The sequence below is a fragment of the Aythya marila genome (assembly GCF_965140915.1).
Source record: "Aythya marila genome assembly, chromosome: 3".
NCBI classification, from domain to species: domain Eukaryota; kingdom Metazoa; phylum Chordata; class Aves; order Anseriformes; family Anatidae; genus Aythya; species Aythya marila.
Window position 1 is genome coordinate 119,168,057 of NC_139044.1, and position 21,120 is coordinate 119,189,176.

At 48.9% G+C, this 21,120-nt stretch overlaps 1 protein-coding gene across 2 annotated transcripts in view; it reads left to right on the top strand.

The window, feature by feature from the left end:
* ASXL2 (ASXL transcriptional regulator 2) overlaps positions 1-21,120 on the top strand; it is a 100,695-nt gene that overhangs the window by 52,211 nt on the left and 27,364 nt on the right. For both annotated transcript variants that reach the window (XM_082757270.1, XM_082757271.1), the window contains one exon: positions 17,125-17,240. In XM_082757270.1, the coding sequence (XP_082613396.1) occupies positions 17,125-17,240 (116 nt within the window). The remainder of the gene's footprint in view (positions 1-17,124; positions 17,241-21,120) is intronic.

Sequence of the window (21,120 nt, forward strand, 5' to 3'; positions counted from 1 at the left end):
AAGGCGCTGCATGAACAAGGAGTACAGTAATGCAGTGTTCGGTCTCTGGGTGCACCTCATTTGTACGTCTGGGGTTGTTAAGCTCAAATTTACTGACATAGTCTGTGCTCACGGTGCCTGGAAATAAATGTGTGTGACTTAGTCTGGTTTCTATGGCCGGCTGCAAAACTTCAGCGGGCTTGAGTGCAACAGGAGCAGTGCACAAACTTGGCTTTGCGAGCTGGTACAAATAAATAAAATCCACTTTGTTCTAGTATAGATCTGCTCAGACTTTCATGTCTTCTGACAACAGAAACAGCTGCCAAAATGGGATTTTCCTGTAATTCCTGACGTGTTGGATGTTCCTGGTGTACGCTTTCTAATCAGAGGCATCCTGGAGAAGGATCTTGTGTGGCTTCTGCAGCTGACACCTCCTGGGGGATCACTGCGATCACAGGGCTCTGCAGCAAAGCACAACCTGTGGTTGCTGTGTTAAAAAGGAAAAAAAGATCAGATGTTAAAATGAATGTTAAGGGAAAAGGAGGGAGCAAACGGCACAATTCCAGATGGCCCCGCTCCGTTAGCCGGTTACCAGCTTGTTGGGTGTTGGTGTGCAACACACACACTCTGGTGGAGCCCTCGTGGCTCCAATTTTTTTTCAACCAGATTACCGTTTAGTACCAAGTTTGTCTAACTTTCATAGAATATTTTAGTGAGGTTAAAATAGGGTTTCACCAGAAGCTCCTTAAATAGGACAGTGACCAAGAATACCTGCCGTAATTAAACCCCTGCACTTGTTGTGGTCACTGCCAGTGGTCTGTACTTGGGGAAATAGAAACACAACTCTGTTCCATACCTGAAATGCAGTGTATGAGCTTTTAGTACAGAGGAAAGTCTCACGTGTCCTGACACACAGAAGGCCAGCTCGCAGTTGGAGGGCGTCACCGGCTTGTGCTGCAGGAGCTGTGCTCTGGCCACGGCTCTCAGCTGCCGTAATTAACACTCGCGGGCTGCTCACGGCGCTGGCTTCAGAAAGGGCTTTGCTGCCGCAAGGCCTTTAGCACTTGCAAAAAAAAAAAAAATGCAAGAAAGATCTTTGTTTGGGTTATGTCATTCTGTTTCTTCCTGTCAAAGATTCGGTTGAAATAGCAGCGTTTGTGAATTCAGCCAGTTCCTGCTGGTGCTCGTGACTCACAAGGAAGCAGTTGCCGAGTGTCACATTATACAGTTTAGCAAGCAATCTGCAAATGCAAAGCCAAAAAAGTTCCTTTTCCTTTATTTTGGTTGGCGTATCCTCCGTTCGGGCTGTCCCACAGTACCAGATTTGGGGTGACCTGTGGATTTTCGTAATGGGCTTTGAGCCACCCGAGGCTGATTGCCCCCCACTACACGCTGTGTGAGCAGCCAGGCCGTGGTCGTGGCTCTTCCACCTGCCTGCAGGTTTGGGGGCATTCAGGTGTGCCCGGGGGTGGGTTATGGGTGCAAAATCTGCACCAACAGCTTCTGTGCTGCCATTTCCTGGGGCAGATGCTGCTGCAGGGAGCGAAGGGGTTGGAGATGCTCGCCCCAACCTTTCAAACCCGGCCCTGCTGGCTTTTCTTTGTACCCTCTGGGCTGAACAATCCAGCCCTTGCTGTACGTGCTTTGAGGGCAGTGTGTAGAAACTCGGGTAAAATCGCTGCTGACACCTTTTCTTCCCTGACTGAAAGTCCCAAGGCTTGCTGAAGCTTACTGTTTCGGGGTGCCCTTAAATATTCCCATAGGCTTGATATTTCTAAGGTGCCGCTTGGCCCCAAGATGTTTCCACTGAAATGCAGGGAAACGTGATTTGTAAGTCCCTAACCTGTTCTTCAGAAAACTGAGAGTGGGCAGCCACTTCTTACGGCAAGCACTTTTTAGGAAAAGAGCCTGTTTGGGCAGGGCGTCCCATGGCTGCAGGGAGGCGAGGTCTGACCCCAAAAGCTGCTGGTTGTGATGAATGGAGGGGTTCAGAGCTGCCGGGGGGAGCGGGGAGGAACTGAAAGCTGCTGCCTGTGGCTGCAGCTGCTCGGGGCCATCAGCAGAGCCCCGAAACCACTTCTGTCTGAGCGCGGAGCGTTGCTGTCCTACTGGGCTCCGACTGCACGCAGCCGGCGTCTCTGGTGCTTCTCTTAGCTAGAGACTAGAGGAAATCTGTCGCATGGGTGTTAGTGGAGAGTCACTGAGTGCTGATATATTGATATACTGACCCGTTTCATTCAGACTTCCAGCTGCACTGCATTGCAGTAAGGGGCTGGGCAGGGCGGTGTCAGCGCCCCTTGCTCCAGCTGATGAGATGAATGCAGACTGTGAGGGGCAGCCCATTCAAAACCCCAGGAGCCAGGCTGCTGTCAGCACTAAAACCAATGGAAGTGCTCTTTCTGATTTTTTTCTGAAATCTCTCCCTGTGGCAGTCTGGCAGCACGTGCTGGGGGTGCTGGTGTGAGCACCCAGGCCGAGCAGGAGGGGTTTTGCCAGCGGTACCTGCAGCAGAGGGGCACAAATGAGCCTGTGCAGCACTGCCTGGGGACAAGGACTGCTTGCACAGCTGCTTTTCGTGCTCCTTGCTGCTTCGACTTCTCTGGCTTGCCTGGGAGATGTTTGCAATCACTTTCTCATTCCGTGTCACAGGAGCGCACGGAACACAGGATTTCAAACAAAATCTCGGTGGCTTTAATTTCAGCTCCGTGTCCTGTGTCACGTTAGGTTTTTCCGTGCGGACAGACGTGCCAGGTGCCTTTCCTCTCTGGAGGAGAGGCGTGTTTGAAGCTGCTCTGCAGCCTGCTGTTCCTCCAAGCTCTGCCCTAGGAGGAGGGCAATACAAGCTGGAAAGCAGCCGGGGAGCGAGGCGGCTGCGCACCAGGGGCACGGGACTGCCAGGGCTCCCCAGGGGCTGGGAACAAAGCTCACCCCCAGGAGGTGTCTGAGATCTCCGTGTATGAAGGCATTTCTCCTTCACCTGATTTTCTCCTTCTGTCAGCACGATGGGATCCTCCTTTATTCTCTCTCCATCTATTTTTTTCCTCGTGCCTTTAACCTGAACTGGCTGTTCTGCGGTGAATCAGCACTGGGTATTTTTGAACGCTGTGTGCTGCGATACCGAGGCTCTGTGTTTTCCACGTCTGCATGCCAGTGAAACCTTGCTCGGGTAGAGTTCCTTCTGCAGGCAGAAACCCTCCGCAGTGGCTGAGCATCAGTGGTGCCCCTAGACAGGAAAACCCCAGCCTGGGCTCAGAGGTGCTCAGGGAAGCCTGGCAGGCTTCAAGGCAGCAGCTGCATCGTGCAGGAGCGTGACAGGCGTGGATTTCGCAGTGCCTGGCAGCCTGAGGCTCAGGGACTCGGAGCAAAGAGGCTGTCCTTGTGCTTGATGCCATCTGTGGCCTGGTCCCATCCCCTGCTGAACCCCTGCTCAGTTCTGGCCCTCGCCCTGCCCCACAGTAAGGATTTGCTCAGCTCAGCGTGCTGGTGAAGGAGCATCTCCCTACGCTTGTTTTGGTTTTAATCCTGGCATCTTCTACGTCCATTTTGTGCTTTCCTCTCTCGTATTTGAGCCTGAGCAGCTGTCCTGTTGGCTCTGCTGTGCCTCTCAGGGTTTTAATACTGTCCACCCGCAGCTCAGCTCTGCCAGCCCGCATGACCCTCACTGCTCATTCAAGGGCTGCTCAGTCCTTGCTGTGCTTTTCTGGGTTATATTTAGACCTGGGATGGAAACAGCACAGAGTTTTCAAGATCAGGTACGAGGTTTAGTTTCCTGTCATTCTGCTTGCTCTGACCCCTGTTGACCGGAGGCTTTCCGAGGAGCGTTTGTCCTGGTGCCAAGGCAGCGCTGCTCTGACGCCGAGCGCCGCGTGCTCGGTCGGGTCTGCAGCTGGCACAGCTCCATGCAAATCACGTCTCTTGTGGGACTTGGCCATGCCGTGGTGGTTGTCATAAGCACACTGAATCTGTTGAATTTCCTGTTCAGCCCTTATTTAAAGTAGGAAAGCTGCGTTTGGGCTATATATGCGTGCACTACTGACCTGTAGGGCTGTGAGGAGTCTTCGTAGGTGTTGGATGCTGTGCAGCGTTTGCCCTGAGTGACTGCCAACATCTTGCTTCACCAACAGAGGATACAAACGTTTCAGCCTTACTAAAATCTAGCTTTTAGGAAACTCTTGGTCATCATCTTCAGCTGTGAAGGTGTCATAGCAATAAATAGTACATTTTTTATTTTTAACTTTCCTTCGCTTCTCCTCCCTGTTCTGTTTGTCCCACGTGCAGTGTGGTTGCAGATGGCTTATTGGTGTCTCTGTAACAATCCGCAGTTTTCATTCTTGTCACTGTGCTTCCCAGCCAGATCTGCTAATGTTTTCATCACTTGTGGGAAGTTAAACCTTTTAAAAGTGAAATACACAAACCAGTGCCTCAGACCGTCTCTGTTCTTAGTGAGAGCGGTACGGTCGCGCTCCCTGCTCTCAGCTGATGACATCTTTTAGCCCAGGAAAATTCCTTTCCTCTCAACACACACCCCACGGTAATTTTCTGATTGTCAGAGCTGTTAAAGCTTTTGCTGGTAGCCACATAGGGCTGCATGAGCCGATGTCTTCAAGACTTCCCAGTTCCTTTCCATACCGTGCAGACAGATGCGTAAGGAGATTCTGCTTCCAAAGCAGCCGGTGGCTCAGACCACAAACACCTCAGCAAGTGCAAAGTGAGTGATTTTCCATGTGGATGTGCTGCGGATGCTGTCCCTGCCTCTCGTGCCCATCCTCTCCTTGCTGTTGTCGTACCAGTGCTTGTAGCAGTGATGGGGCTGGGGACACTTCGCCGTCTCTGCTGCATGCCACAGGTGGGCCATGAAGTGGCAGCAGCAGGAGTTCAGTCTGCCCACCCCTCTTTTCACTTGCCAAACTTCAATTTGGGGGTTGGTTTCTCTATTTTCAGTGTCTGTCTGGGGAAATGGGAATGTTTTTTTTTATAGCAGCAAGATATCTTCAGCTGCAGCTGAGAATAAAGCGTAGGAAAATTGATTTTCTGTCCACTTAAAGGCCTCTTTTTGCAAGTGTAATGCATTGCCATGGCAGCGCCTCAGCCCAGGGCTTGAAATTCGACTGTGCAGTTTCTTGCTGTAAAAAAAGGACAGTTTTTTGTTTCCGTGACATTAAGCCTGCTTTTCCAAGCCTCCAAGACACTCAGCTTAGCTGATCTGCGGAGTTGGGCAAGGGCACGGGTCACAGCAGCAGGAGCGGGGAGATCTCGGGGCCAGCAGTGAGACTGGTTCTTACACGCTGTTTGCTCTCCAGGAGAAATTAGTTTGGGTGTGAGCTGGAACTGATGTTCACAATTCTTTCTACATGTGGACCTTTCTCTTCCTGAGCAATTGTTCGCATCTGGAGTGAATCAGGAAGAGGAGTTAATCATGAACAACCGCATGAGGAAGAGCCGAAATAGCTTTATTTTGACGTTTTTGACAGTGGTCTGTAGAAAATGGTCCCTAAATAGCAGAGAAGAAACTAAATTTAATCTTAGCTAAATTTCCTGCTCCCCGGTAGAAAGCCCCAAGCTGGACACGTTGCAAACCCAACTGGATCTGCGCCGTGCTGGAGGCTACAAGTGGGACTCCTGCCTCTCAGGACCTCACATTCAAGTCACTTAGGACAAGTGACAGTAAGTAAAAACAGATAAGGGAATACATGGATACAGGTTACGTTCATCTATACGGCTGCACTTTGACCCCTCATTTGGGATTCCAAGCCACAGGTCTGCCAGCCAGCTGTGCTCACCCCATAGCCTGCGCTGGTGTTACCCAAGGCGATCGCAGGGGTCATCACCCTTCTCCAGTTTCCCCACATAAAAGTTACTTGGAGAATTCCTGAATCGCCCAAGTCAGCCGTGTGGGGTTTCACCGACCGAGAAAAAAGGTACTTCACAGGGTGAAAATGAGGAAGCTTCAGTGCAGTGAGTAATTTATGGTTCTTCAAAGCGTTGGATGCTTGTGGTAGTGCCACCTCAGCAGCGCCACTGTCACAGCCCAGGCGTGGCTGCTTGTTGCTCTGGTGTGTCCATGAAACACACAGAAATGAAACGATCCCCTCCTGGCCCTTGCACCATCCTTAGAGGCTTGTTCTCGGGCTCGTGTGTCTTCAAAGCTCCCTGTGGTTCAGTGGGTCAGGCGGTACCTCCCTGAGCAGGGTACGGGATTTTAAAGCAGCTTATTTTCTGCTCTTGGAATGCGTCTTGACAGAGAGAGGCTGCAGTAGAAATGATCAAAGAGACCTGAGAGCTAATGAATTAATTGTGTACGATGTTCCTGAGGAAGAGGGTAGCCGTGCTGGCCCCCCTCTGCACTCACACGGCAGCGATGTGCAGTGCACGAAGCCGGAGGGGAGTTCAAAGAAACGCGACCACATCTTCCCTTCTTCAGACGCCTACATCTGCTTCCTACACGGCTCACGTTTGGCCACCTCTGATCTGCTCTGCGTTTGAGTCAGCAACCTAGAAACGTGCTCTGGTGTCCCATAACACAGCACCTGAAGCTCACGGTCCCGTTACATCGGCCTCCAAGCAGCTGCTGCAGAGATGCTCAGGGCCAGCAGAGCTCTCAGAAGACTTCCTCCCCTGCCTCTGGGCCCTGTGCTCTCTTCCCTGGCCCTGGGTAGGGGTGGGCACTCGTGGGGACCCCACTGGGAGCCAGCACACCTCGGTAGCCCTCCAGCAACAAAGCAGCAACCAGAAGGCTGGAGCCCTGTGCCTGAGCAGCTCATGGAGGGGCCTGGTGGAGGCATCAGACCTCGTGTGTGTGGGTGTCGGCTTCTTCAGAGACTCCTCGCAGACCTATTGAGCTATGTAGCAAGTGGATTCTCTTAAAAGCAGACTGTTATTAAAAACATAACCATACCAGTGATGGCAGCCGACACAAGTTCCTTTTTCAGCTCCCCCTGGAAGCCATGCGAGAAAGCTCTGGGTTCTGGAAAGCTGTTCGGGGCCGTGGTACTGCCCCAAACCTGCCTGGCAGCGAGTGCCACCAGTGCCCTGTGCGTGCTGCAGTTTCTGCTGTATTTGTTTAAAGCTGCCCATTCCTGGGCATCAGGTGACTGCCATGCACAGGTACTTGGTTTAATACAGGCAAGTGGGTTTCTGTGTTTTCCCGTGATGTTAGTCGGCTGTCACTGAGCCGAACCGGTGAGCTGTGTGGCAAGGTGAATAAATATTTCAGGGCAGGAAGGTGCTGCATGTGTGCTCCTTCGTGTTTCCCAGCAGGTCTGCCTCAGTTTCTGCTTCCACAGTGCCTTGCCAGTGCTGTCCCGCTCCTCCGAATATTCCTCCTAAAGGACTCAGAAGTTGAGGAATAACCTATCCGAATGACGCTTGCTCCTTGATTGCTGCACCTTGACCAAGATCCAGAGAATGAGAATACCTTCAAAGAACAAAAAGGGCCATTTCAGAGGGTCCTCGGGGCAGGCCCTGCGTTCACATTGAGCAACAGCAGGATACTGGGAAAGAGAACAGTTGTTTGGGGTCAGCCACATCACAACTGTCCACTTTAGTAGTTGAATATCAGTGCTAGAAGCTTTTCTGCTGTGAGAGAGTAACATAATGGCCTTTTTAAAAATAATACTGCTGACATGCTTAGGTGACAATTTTCCTGTCTTCCCTCGTTTTAGTTTTATGAGCCTTGTGTGTTCGTGTCTCAATGTCCCTACCCGACATTTAGTGAGAACACCAAACCTGCAGGTGAAATTCCCTGCCGGGTGGGTTCCAGCCTGCAGTAGTTCCTGTGCTTACTGAAACCACAAAACCGTGTGACACCGAGAGGAAAGCCATAGTGCTGTAGGACCGTGCAGATGTTGGTTTGCCAAGCCCCATTTGCTCTGGGGCTGGTGAAGGTGCAGGGCTGGCTGCCCCTCTGGGCTGCGCTCACGGCCAAGTGGCGTGCCCCTGCCAGCCAGAAATGGGGCCAGCAGCACCAGGGCCTGCCTCAGCAGCGTGCCGTTCCCAAACAGGCTGCCCTGCCTTTCTGCTGCTGTGTGGGATCGAGAAGGGGCCGGCTGGGTTCTGGCAGCCCCGTGCCAGCCCCGTGCCCGCTGAGGCCCTGGAACTGGCCTTAGGAGGCGCCATGCCGCGCTAGGCCTCGTGCTTCCTCCTCCCTCTTAGGTTATCACATGAAGTGACAGGATTTCTTCTATGCTCTCTCCTCGCTCTTCGTTTCAAGGCCATCAATAGCCACTGGTGCTGGCTGTGTTCACGTGCAGACATCGCCGCCGTGTGTGGAGTCGGGCCTCACGGCACTGTGAAGGCACCCACCGGCCTTCCTGGTGACTCCTCGTCAGCACTGCTCCTCTTCTCAGGCTCTGCTGGTCTTAACGTGGAGCATTGCAGGTGTCTTTTATAAATTTTGGATGGCTCTTCTCTCCTTGGGGCAACCTGCAGGTGCCTGTGCGCTGTCAGCAGAAAGTACAAAGCTGCAGCACCTGGATTTTCTGCGGCAGGAAGCTTGTGCAGGATGGGCTGCTACAGTCAGGTCTTGGTTTTACACATACTGGCCTGGACCTGAATGATTCCATTTCTGCTTTCCAGGCTCCAGAAGGAGAGGAGCTAAGGGGTACTGCTGAGTTATTTGAGCTCTAGAGGTGTTTTTTAGGAAGAGGGCAGTGCTTGTGGCATGGAAACGAGTAAGAAGAAAACGCTGAAATCTTTCCACTGATGTACCACATGCTCCTTGAAAGTGTAGCGTGTTCAGACTGCAGGAAAAATGCAGCTGGACAGAACTGTAGTGCTGGCAAAACACAACCCTATCCACTTGGTGAGATCGGAGAGCAGCAGCAGCCCAGCTCAGCTGCCAAGTGACTCCCAGTGAGCGCTGGATATTTGTCAGCCGTGGCAGTGACAGCTCCTGTCGAATACCTGGGCTGCCAAAGTGCATGGCGTGAATAACTCCCATTTAGCAGTCACCCTTACAAGTCCTCACTTTTTCCTAAAGGCACACACGTGCTATAATACTAAAAAACCAATTCGGAACAACTTGCTGGTGTTGGCTGGTGTCTGCCGAGTGTCATTTTTTAACATGTATGTAAAACAACTACCTTACACTCCAACAGATGAAAAAATGCTGTTTGGATCAGCAAAATATCTCTAAATTCAGAGCATTTTGGTGATCATGATTTTATTTTACAAACACACAGGGAGTGACATTGTCTGCCTCTGTCATCGCCCTGCATCCTCCAGGAAACGTGGTAACGCTTAACTTTCAGAATTGATAGGAATAGAGATTGCCTTTTTTTTTTTTTTAACTGTTTCTTTTAATTTAACTTGTTTTATATTGGGGAGGGGGCTTATTCTCTTGTACATGCTGTCTGCAGCAGGGCCTCAGTCTGGGGCTGGTGTTCCTAGATGCGCTGCGTGCTCTGAATAATGAAGGTGGTCCCGTGCCCTCCCTGTGCCGCGAGGCTGAAACCAGAACTACTTCTGTGTCATTCAGGCAAGCCTGGGGTTTGCTTAGCTGGGAGATCTCCGTAGTTGATAAGGCTTTGTGACAGTGATGTTATCTGGCACTTCGATAGTGCTGATGGGTGATGTTCTGTCCTGGAGAGCACCACTGCCCACCGGGGCCCCGAAGAGCACAGCAGTGACCCGACCCGTCCCCCTGATCACCAGGCATCACAGACACGAGGCCTCAAGTGTTTGATGTGGGAATAGAAATGTGCAATCCGTGTCACAGCACTCAAAGTTTTAACTTCACGCAGGGCATGGTGCAGGAGCGGGAGTTCCGGAAAGTTGCAGTTGGGTGATATTTTTGGTCATTTCTCCCTCCTTAATTTTAGTAAGGAGCAGTTGTGTGGTGGAGAGCTTTTCTAAAATGTCGTCTCACTTGTAGGTTTGGTCTTGTTTTGTTATGAACTCAAGCTGGAGTTCCCGTTCTTGCTCTGACAAACTGCATACCTGTAAAATAAAGGCGGCGTTGGGCGAACAGGAGACGTTTCTGTGCTTCTCAAAACGTGTTTCAATGACTTTCACTGGGAGTTTTTCATGTAATACATCTGGATCCCATTAGCTGTTTAAAATTGGGTTATTTTAAGCTTGTGACTGCACATAGTTGAAAGGGGGGGAGTATTGTATTTTTAGTTCAGCCTGACTGTACTTTCTTTCCAAATGAGTAAAGTTCAGCCTTTTCTTTCTGAATGTGTAGCTTTCAAGGCAGAAAACCCCGTGCAAATGCACGCAGCCCCTTGAGCAGGAACTCTGGACCTACTATTTTAATTCTTTTCACGTTATGCTCTCCCAAGCCCAAACAAAAGCAGAGACAAAGCCCCAGTAGAGTCCCTGCGTCCGAGCTGCAGCCGGGAAGCAGAGGTGAGTCCCTCGTCCGTGCGCCCACGTGGCGCTCCCTGAGTCCTGCAGCAAGGAGAACAGGCGTAGGGCTGGTGCTGCTGCCTGGCTAGGGCTGCTTCTCCTACTGAGCCTGGACCATGCTGCACTTGGGTCCTGTTAAAGGTAGGGTAAGTGTCTCGTGCCTGCAGACCATCCAGAAGAGTTCTTCTTCTGTGCCAAGCAGTAAACCAAATTTACCCTGGCAGCAGGTTACAGATTTCAGGTTCCTGGTGGGTGGAATGGGGTTGGAGTTGATCTTTAAGGTCCCTTCCAACCCAAGCCATTCTGTGGTGCTCTGAATGGGTTACCGGGCTGTGTGACCCATTCCTAAGGCGTTGGTTTCTGTGGTGCAGGTAGGCAGAGCAGTTATCCAGCAGAAGGCTCTCTGATTTTTATCCAGAGTTTTTATCCAATGCTCTGAGTTTAAATTTAGCAGAACGGTTTCACTGCTCCAAAATTGTTTGATCCCACTTACCAAAGATGAGAGTTTCTTTTACGGCATGGCATATTTGAAACGATAATTAGCTCTGATCTTTAAAAGCTGGAGGATGAGACACCCAGTGAAACCCCGCAGTGATGAGCACGGGTCAGGAGGCTGCACCCCTGCTTTCATCACGGAGCCCGTTGTGGTATCAAGATCCAGGGTCCTTGCACTCATTTTGCACTGGTAATACTTGGCTGGATTTGTTTTTGTTGTCTTCCTAGCTCATGTAAAAAACTCTTGGTTGGGATCAAAGTTTATCAATCTGTTAGATCTTTCTTTCTTCTGAACTGAGAGTATTTTACCTCTCAAACTCTTCCAGCGACTGCAGTTTTTCCTTTATTTCCAGTGCAGTTTTAGTAGTTTTGCTTCCTTTTGTGCTGTTAAATGGTTTGCACTTAAGGTATCCATGTGCCAATATTTGGTAAAGTGAACGCCCGAGGCTGACCTTGAGCTGACTGCTCTAAGAATAATTTTCTTCTGGAGTCACTGAAATAAGACGGCTGTATGATGCAAGGTCATTCTTCAGGCTCGCTTTCTTCAGCAGTTCCCACTGCTCTCTTCTGAGGCAGGCAGCCGGTCATTTCTGCAACATCAGTTTAAGAAAATTTTACTCTTGATCCTGATTTTGGAATTACCCGAGTGCCTGCCAAAAAAGCGTGACTTCTGCCATCACCCCACTGTGACCCTGCAAGCTCTCCCTCTGCGTTTCTGGTCCCTGCTCTCCCGCTCAGTGCTCCTCCAGGTGGTTTCCTGCATTGGTTAAGCCGCCGTGCTCTCAACAGCCCAGTTCTGCAGCGACAGGGGAGGGTGAGGCAATAAATCAAACAGTAAATTAGTGGCTGAACGAGCTAAGGTCCGTATAGCTGAGTTCCAGAAATACTGAGCTTAAAGGCACATTGCGGTCAGGCTGTTCATCTAGCTCGCACAGAGTGGGATCAGCCACATCCACGTGTTTTCTCATTGTTTATCTGGTGCTGTTTGTGAAGGACAAACCTTAGCTGCAGTATTACTGTTAAGTGTTCCTTTAAACTAATGAGCAGATGTATGCGGTAGGATTTCCATCCTAAACCATTCCGTGGTTCTGTGATCCTGTTATTCCACACAGGCAAATATCCCTCTAACTTCACACCCTAGAGTAACCAGACTAAGATGAGATGTCCAAGAAAAAGGAAACGAAAAAAAAAGGTAAAAATAATTCAGGCATCTCCACTTTTCCCTATTTTTCAGTCTTATGTGGTAAATACCCAGCACCAGATGCGAGTTACGAGTCCGGCTGCATGGTGTTTGGTGTCAGGTACTGGGCAAAAAGCAGGTTTGGGCAGGGACAGCAGAGCGTGCACAGCGTGGTTGAAGTCCTGGAGGGTCAGAAGGATGGTGGTGCTCCCCATTGCCTTTGTGAATGCTGGAAAATCCCATTTGCTTCATCTGAGCTGTAGTGAGCCAGTGCCTTCCTTCGGCACAGGGGCTCAAGCACAGGGCCTTACAGGTGTCTGAACAGCACTCTACAAAGCAACGACATGAGGCAGCATCTTGATGAAACCATACCTGTCCTGCTGTTTATTTAGGAGATACCTGTCCTGCTGTTTATTTAGGAGGGACTGGCCTTCGTTTACATCCCCAAATTTGCAGTATTTTACTGCAGTTTTTCCAATACGATTAATTATTTGTTTTCTTCCTCAATAAATTGCTATTAAATAAATCTTACTCTATCTGCCCATTGCTGTTAGCACAGTTTGTAAACATATGGAAGAGAATAGACTGACCACTACTTTAGGGTTTGCAAACCTTAAAGGAACCTGATACCTTGTAAAATGTCATCGGATTTTGCCAGAGTGAAAATTTGTCCCTTAACACAATTAAATTTCTATTGCAATGTAGTTTCTCAGAAGAAATACTTTTGTGTCAACTACATTAAGAAGACTGAAGTGTAAAGGAGCCTCTGTCCCACGTTTTGCAGCCGTAATTGACTGCAGATGTACCTTCTGCAGCATTTTTTCTAGCAGCTGGGACACGGGACTACACTGGGTCCATTCTTAGTTTATCTAAAATTGGCTTTCGTGAGCTTTGGCTGACACATGTTCCACTTCGTCTCATCTACTTTAATCTACGAGAGCTGTTAAAATTTCACCTGGCACTCCCCTCTCCCAGCCAAACCACCAGCGGGAAGTAATAAACCCTTGTGAATGAAGCAGCTGGCTAAGAACCCGGGGCTGAGCGTGCGGAGCTATTAGTGTTGGAGCTGTCCTGGCTATGCGTGCTTAGGTTTAACTGCTTCTCCAGGCCAGCACTTTCGGATACTTGAGGGTTTTTTGGCACTGCCCTGCAGCCGTGTTTCTGTCCTTGTCTCCTGTTATCTGGGTGACATCTCCATCCCTTCTGTCACGCCTCTTTGGGACAAGAAGGTTGTGTTCACTGTTTCTAACGTGCAAAATCGACTAAAACTCTTTTCTGCCAGGTGCTGTCCCACAGTCTTCCCTAATCTTCAGCTGATGAAGGAAAAGCTGTGCAAAGCAACTCATCGAGTGTTTTAAATGGGTGTCTTGCAGGGTTCAGTGCTTTCCCAGGTGCTGCTTTCCGTTCTGCAATTAGTTCTGCAGCTTCCCCCCAGAAGTGCTCTTAGGATTTAAGGGCATCAAGAGGCATCAGCTCAGCTCCGCATATTTTTCCAATTAAGAAAGCTTGAAGTGAAGAGAGAGCGCACTTCACTTAAGTCCTTTTTAAATCTAAAGGAAACAAGCTCAGCTTGTCGAGCCCTGTCCTTGGGGGGAGTCAGAGCATTTCTCTGTACGTGCACGTCCTTGCGTTACACCTCCACTTGGCTGCATGCTGAGTTCTTAAGAGGCTGTAAACTTTCTGAGAGCTTCAGGCCCAAGGGCCCAGGGGTGTATTCTGCCGGGTTTATCCCCTCGTCCACCCCCCTTCGCTTTGGGGCCCGCAGCTGAGCTCAGGCAGCTGTGACTCGCTCGGCTTTGCCGAGTTCTCCTCTTTGTTCCCCCGAATCTGCCGTGGTCGCAGCTGTCGGCCGGAGCTCCGCGCCCGTGGTAGCACCCGGGGCGTTCAGAGGATGCGCAGAACCTCAGAGCACGGCTTTTTGGGTCAGCTCCAGGGGTGAGTCCTCCTCCCAGGCGGGGATCGCAGCCCGCGCCACCACTGCTGGCTTCGGAAGGTTGCTTTCGTGGTTACAAGGCAGCGTGAAAATTAAAACGTGAACAGGACACGAGACCGGGGAAAAGTAGCCCGCTTGGCTTCATGCATCTGCTCCGCGCAGAACCTCAGGTTTCTGCAGGGCCAGGCTTCAAAGAGGATGTGGTTTCTGTTCTGTTCACGTGTCTCAGAACCAGCAGCAGCCAGTCTGTTTCGGTGCACGGGGTGCAAATGTTGAGCGGCACTTGGGTTTTCCTCGTGTGTAACAGCAACAAACGCTGGTGGTCTAGGAACTGGGAAATGGGAGCTGGGATTTGGGAACTGGGAGCTGGGAGCTGGAACTGGGAGCCAGGAGCTGGGAGCTGGGATTTGGGAGCTGGGAGCTGCCCGTGGACGTGAAGCTGCGTCACTTGGTTCTGCATGCTCCAGTCCCGGCCCTTCCTGCAGAGTAACAGCAAATCTCAGTGTTCCTAGGTTTTTTCATGTCCTTAACCATTTTCTTTACTTTCCTGAAGCCTGTCAAACTGTGTAATATTTTTTTTTGATGTTATGTGATCAGCAATACAGCATGCAGGTGAGACAGCCAGCATAAACAGCTGTGAGAACTGCAGACGCTTCATCTCTCCATCCTTACTCGTTGCATCACCTTGCAGGTCATTTTCAAATACCTGTCAGCCATCTCTCCTGAGCTGACAGGGTTCATTTGGATTACTACAGGTTCTTTGTGTAGCTTGTTTGTTTTCCTCCGAAAATGTACTTCCTTGCAGTCTACCCCTAAGCACTGAAACGCGCCCTACTCAGCACGTGACCTTGCAGAACATTTGTTAATTCCTCGCCTGATTAACGTTGGACTCCGTTCTTTCCTTCTATCCAGCATCAGAGTAAGGCCAATGCTGTGTTTTTTAAACAAGTGCCAAACAATTTTTAGAAACCTTTTTCAGGGGGCGTGTTGAACATCTCTGGAAGTCTGAGAGACTCTCGGCAACAACCTCGCTTTTTTCCCCATTACTCCTTACTGATGCATTAAAAGAATTCCTGCGAGTTTATGTTCTCATGAACTCTCTCCAGGTGTTACCAGGCTGTGGTCTTTCCAACACCTTTTTTTTTTCTTCTTGAACTCTGATTTCAACCAGACTGAGAGACAAATGTGAGTTCACAAAGGCAGTAGAGGCAGCGTGTCTCTGGAACTTTCTTTCTGCTGTTTTAAAGTACAGATATAACCTTCGCTTTCCAGGGCTCAGTTTTTTTTTTTCTTTCCCCTATTTAAGTGGTAATTATGCTTGCTGTTCAGCTGTGTCACCTTTATTATATACACCTATCCACCTGGATATGGCAATCTCATCAGTGACTTAAATCACTGGTTTCTCACTATGCGCAATAGCCTAGGAGTTATTTTTAATGGCATTTCAGCCTGATACAGCCTCATCTCCATTGCATGTGCCTTCTAGGAAGCTTGCTGTTGACGTTTCATTCCCATGCCACACATGCGAATTTTGCTTTGTATAATTTGCTGTTACTAATTTTGTGCCTTTTATTGAAATTGCTCTCTGGTGCTTGCTGTCAGTGCACCATTCAGCACCTTCCCTTTCCCGTGGATACTGAACAGAACCACAACACACCTTTCATTAACGAAGAGCTGTTGCTATTATCTCTCACCTCCTTTCTGCTAGGAAAGGATCCTAGTTTAGCCTATGCAGGCTGCATCTAATTGCTTCAGGAAGCAGTAGGTCAAGCAGTTAACGGGGAGCTATTTATTATCCCTTATGATTGGGGTCACGCTTGTCTCTAGGATCAGACATTCTTTTGCACTTATTTTTTTTTCCTTGATCTTCCATCTGGCATGATGATCTGTACTAATTTATGTGTAGATACATACACAGACCCCGAATTTGCTAACTTACGCTGCTTTTTTAACCTGCTGCTCCCACACCCCGTCAGTCTCATGGCTTTGGGGTTCATTGCAGGTGCAGCCGTTATCTCACTGATATTCTTGCTGACATGGGTGGTGTCTGCTTTGTTACGGCTGTCATGCAGTTTGAGGCATTCCAACTCAGGGCATTTTGCTTTTTTGGTCTTTTTTATTGCACTCTTTTCAGCCTCAGCAGCGAAACTGTTCACTGGCCGTAGCGCGCTGGGTGCCTGCCTTGTTATGTACACACACGTGGGAGGTTAACCTGGCTGCTGGCCACTACAGTACAAGTTTGCCAAGGCAAGAGAGGGAACACCGTGATTCTGGCCTTGGGCACTGCCAGGGATGGGGCACCCCCAGCTCCTCGGGGCAGCCTGTTCAGGGCCTCGCTGCCCTCAGAGGGAAGGATTTCCACCTGACACCAAAGGGCTTCCCTGGCTGGCCACATACCCATCAGGGTAGCCGCCAGAGCAGAGCATTTTCAGTATCCTGTGCCAAAGAGGTATAACATAGCCACGTAACCAGCTGTGATCTGATTCCTATCCCTGGTTTCTTGGTTGTAAAGGGATGATATGGAAGCCCAAATCATGGGAAACTCGCAGCCTTGCTTTAGGACTTCACATGGTGAGAAGTAGATTTATTTGCACTCTCTCTAGGCTCGTTCAGTGAGCATATTTGTTCATGTGCTGGCATATCCAGTATATTCCCATATTTCTTTCTTAAGAAGAAGCGAGTGATAGTCACGTTCCACTTTGTTTCCATGTCATTTATCTTCCCACTCTTATACGCGGTGCGGAGTTAATCTGGTCAGAAATGCCACCAGGCAGGCAGGTACCTGACCACGGGTCATTCCGGATGAAGATAACCATTACCTGTGTCTGTATTTTTATTTGGACTTCAGGTAGCTAAACCTGTGTGAAGCTGAAGCCTTTTCAGGCTGCAGTGTTGTTTGATAGCAGCTATTTGTGTGATTAAAATCATGAAAAAGAAATGATTGAAAGACGAAAGGTCTGAAGTCAGCCGTAGGAATTGCTGTTGGCTTTCCGAGGAAAACAGCTGCCTTGTGGATACAGGACTAGGAAACAGAAATGATTCTTCTGTTACACAAGTCACACTTGCTCGAGGTGCAATTTTCATGAGCCTCGTGAGATGGTCTGAAATGGTGAGGACTGGCTAATGTGCTGCAGGCAAACGTATAAAGGTTGGGCTGTCCGGTGTGCTCATACGTACTTTTTTCTTGCAGTGTCATCTAGGCTGTCACAGACGTCCTCCCCCCAGTCCAGCTGCCCGTCACCTTCCATCCAAACAGGCAAAGTCATCTCCTCGTCCCAGAAGCACAGCAAGAAGGCACTCAAACAGGTAAGCAGCACGGTCTGGAACCTAGTTTAGGGATTGTTGCAGTAATTTTATTTCTCTGGTAAATCATCTAAGTGGAACTGCACTCTGCGAGGAAGTAAGTCAGGATTTCCTGCCTGTCTTGTAGTAAACAGGGCTTTGTTAAAACATCCCTCTCTCCTAAAGGAGGTTGAAAATACTGTGCTATTTAGTGCTTTGCCTTTTCCCTAAAAAAGCAGCTGGAAGTTTTGTCATTGTTATTTTAAATAACGGATAGAAGACGTTGTTTATTTTCACCCAACCTTTTGTTGAGTGTCCTTAGCTTTCGACAGCCTGTTTTAGAAAATGGAACATCTTTTTCAGAAAAGAATTAAGTCCTCTGACTTCATCCCCTAATTAGGGGCGTACTTCCCCTTCCAAGGAATTCTGTGGGCAAAGTGTGTATTCATTGAGGGATGAAGGGGAAGGATTGCACACTGAGTTTGCACTGCACTTCTTCTGGGCATTAGGAGAGAAAGAGGACTGGTTATTTTCCACGCTTGGGGAATGACTGTTCTGTAGGTAGTGTTTATTGCAGGCACTCAGGATGGAATGGGTAAGTGTTTGTACCTCAAATGATCTGTTTCTTTTAATGAAAAATGCAAGATGAATTAGTCCCCTGAGTTTCTTATTTGCAGGTGTTTCCCCAGCTGCATGGTTTAGTTTTCCATGAGCCTTAGAAAGGAAATGCTTTAATAGGGTTAGATTTACTCCTTGGTCGAGTAAAATCTGTAAGGAGTTATGAATCAAGTTGCAGAGGAGGTGCTAGTCGAGGGATTACGGAAGCTTGTCACAGCCTGATGAAATCAGGATGTGTTCCGGAGAGGATTTACCTCTACCAGCCCAGCCTGCTTTCTTGAATTTGCCAGCTGGGAAACAACGCTCAGAGTGGTATTCAGCTGTCAGAGATGCCTGCAGTGTTTGGAAAAGGATTTGCAGTGAGAGAGAAGGATCTAATTAGGGCATATTGTTGAGGAGGATATTACATGACAAGATAAGGAAACTGAATAAACTGGAGCTTTGTTTCCAGCGAGTTAGGCTGATGTCAAAATGAGATGCCTGCTTAAGGGAATCTTTTCTCTTTCATTTTCCACTTTGCTCTTTCTCAGCAGAGGCAGCAGTGTTACTATGGCATCGCTTGCTGCTGGTAGGTGAATTAAAGGCGTGAGATTGTGTTGTCACTTCAGGCAGATTTTCTGAAGTTAAGTCAAGCTTCTACATTCATTTGAATCCTCAGAATGTTGCTTCTCACTGATTCAGCATGATATCAGCTATACTCTTGGCCATCCCTTCCTCATCCCTCTTTAAGCCTGGCTGGCTGTCATTTGTCTCCAACATCCACAAAGTCCTTTCTCTTTTAAGAGAGTGATCAAACTCATTTAGGGTTTGTTATAACCAGTCCTTTTTCCACTGTTGTGTTCAGCAGTTCCTCTTCATTTTCCCTGTTCTGTGGGCCCCTATTTCCAAACTCCATCTACTCCATCTACTTTTCTCCTCTCCTCCCAGCCTGTCATTACGTGACTCAGAGTTTTCCACTTTCTGTGTCCGAATTCCTTCTGCCCCTGTTACCACCAGCCTTCCTCACCCTTACATTTGCTCCTCTCTGCCTCTGCTCTCTCCCACCTCCACTCCCCAGCTTTCATATTCCAAGATGTGTACATCCTGAGCATCCTTGTTCCACCTCTGTCTCTGTGTGTAGTAAAATATGTCAGAACCTGTGAGTTCCAATCTTCAGACAGTGTTCTCTGTTTCGCTGTTCAGAATCTCATTGGCTTGGGGAAGAAAAAACAGAAACCCAGAAAGAGAAATGGGGAAACAAATTGTGTCTGCATAGCATAGCATACCCGATTGTACTTCACAGTTCTGCAGCTGTCTGTAGGTCCAAAAGCAGTTTCTGATGGTTATCATCTAACCTCACAGCAGCTCTTCTCCCTCAACTCTTCTGTCCCAGAGTACAGCATCAAGTTGTAGCATCGTGGTAACTTATCTGCTGGGCACACGGGTAACTTATCTTCAGGGCACAGAGGTGTTGCTGAAGAATGCTGTAACCATTCAGACATTCTAACTTACCTGCCTAAAGTTTGCTCTGGCTTTGGGTCAAATGAAGATCATTGCATGCCCGATCCATTGCTTAATTTTGGTTCCAGTGGAATTCTGCCATTTTGACCAAATATCACACCCTCCACCTCTTCCTAAACTGGATTGCTCCTGTGGGCAGGAAAAGTCCTAAAAAACAACAGAATGAGTAAATGTTGATAGCAGGAAGGAGACAGAAGTGTTATGAGTAGAGTAGTAGGAAAAACATAATTCTTGTTTCACTCAGTATCTTAAGGAAAGCTTTCTCATTTTTAATTACACCCAGCTTATTTGCTAGTGTGCACTGGAGGAGACAGCTGGCTGGATTCAGCGCTCCTGTCTTAAGCACTAAGTAATTATCACTGGAGGGAAGAGAGCAGATTTGCAAGTGAGGACATTTAACCCTTGAGCACCATGCTGCTGCTATGCTGACGATAAGGTCCTTTAAGAAAGAAGAAACAGGAATTAGTTCATAAGCAAATCAGAGGTAAAACTGTAAAATACATGTAAATAGCATGGCGTACAGTGGTGTGCCAACACCACGCAGCACAGTAAGGGAGCAGATGGCTGTGTTCAGCACACGCCACGTGTTCCTTCCAGTCTTTGTGAAGAATCCGGAGTTAGAGGTTTGCAGGATCTGAATCCAAAGTGACAGAGGCATGTCAGTGCTCCTCCTGCTAGGATGAAACAGGCATGGGGAAAAGCTCCTTGGTTACAGGGATAGTTTGCTGATACGGGAAAAAAGTCACTGAGATTCTGAAATGTAGAGTCTGGATCCAGAAAGACTGGTGATTTCTGACCCTTTGATGGAAAAGGCAGGAACCACCCTAATTCTTTCCTCTGGTCCTCTCCAATCCACTGACCCCATCTCCTCTCCTTACCTAGCTTGAGCAGCTGTCCCAAAGGCATCAGAATTCAGATATCATCGGGGTTTTGGAGACTAGGAGTCACAGCCTCTGTTCTGATGAGGTTTATACTGTTGGCTGTTGTCGTTATCCATTTTTTTATCTGTTGTTGCCATGCACCCACAGAAGGAGTAAGGTCAGGGACCGGGGTGGGCTGTACCCTACAAAAGCTCTCGGTAGGTGAAGTCTTTGTTGCCTTTTGCGTGAAGAAGGGAGCAGCACAGCACAGACTTCTTGGGACCACAGCCAGAAGGGCAACTTAAAGGCAAACAAAACAGTAACGAGCCCCTGTGCATGGGCACAGGGGGAGTATTTGTGTGGTGTGGGTTGGGGCTGGGGAGAGCTGTAGGTTTTATATATCTTGCCTGTATCAAGGCTTCTCTTGGGCTGTCCCACACCATCCATATGTTCAAATTAGATGCTACAGCCTAAATGGCAAGACTGCTACTTGGTTTAAACAGTGTGGGATCTGCAGGCTCAGAGGGTGGTGGTGTATGTTTATACTCAGCTTTGAGGCTGGCTACAAGTGGAACTCATTGTGGTTTTATCCTGGCACCTTTCCTGTTAAATATCTTTTCTCAGTGTCCTGCAGGAGACGGGATGCAGAGGACACTGGTGATGCACTCAGGGGCATGGCTGCTGTTCAGCAGGGCCCGGACAAGCTGGAGGAACGGGCTGAAAGGAACTTCATGAAATTTAGCGAGGACTCAGACTAGTAAGGGGCAGGCTAACTCCTTGCCATAGCACCAAGAGCAGCTCTGCCGAAAAAGAGCTCACGGTCTTGGTAGACACAAGCTGTAGGTGAAGCTTGCAGCGTGCCCTGGCAGCTTTTTGGGCTATTACAAACGGGAGGTGGAGGGGAGTGATGATTATCTGCTGATTAT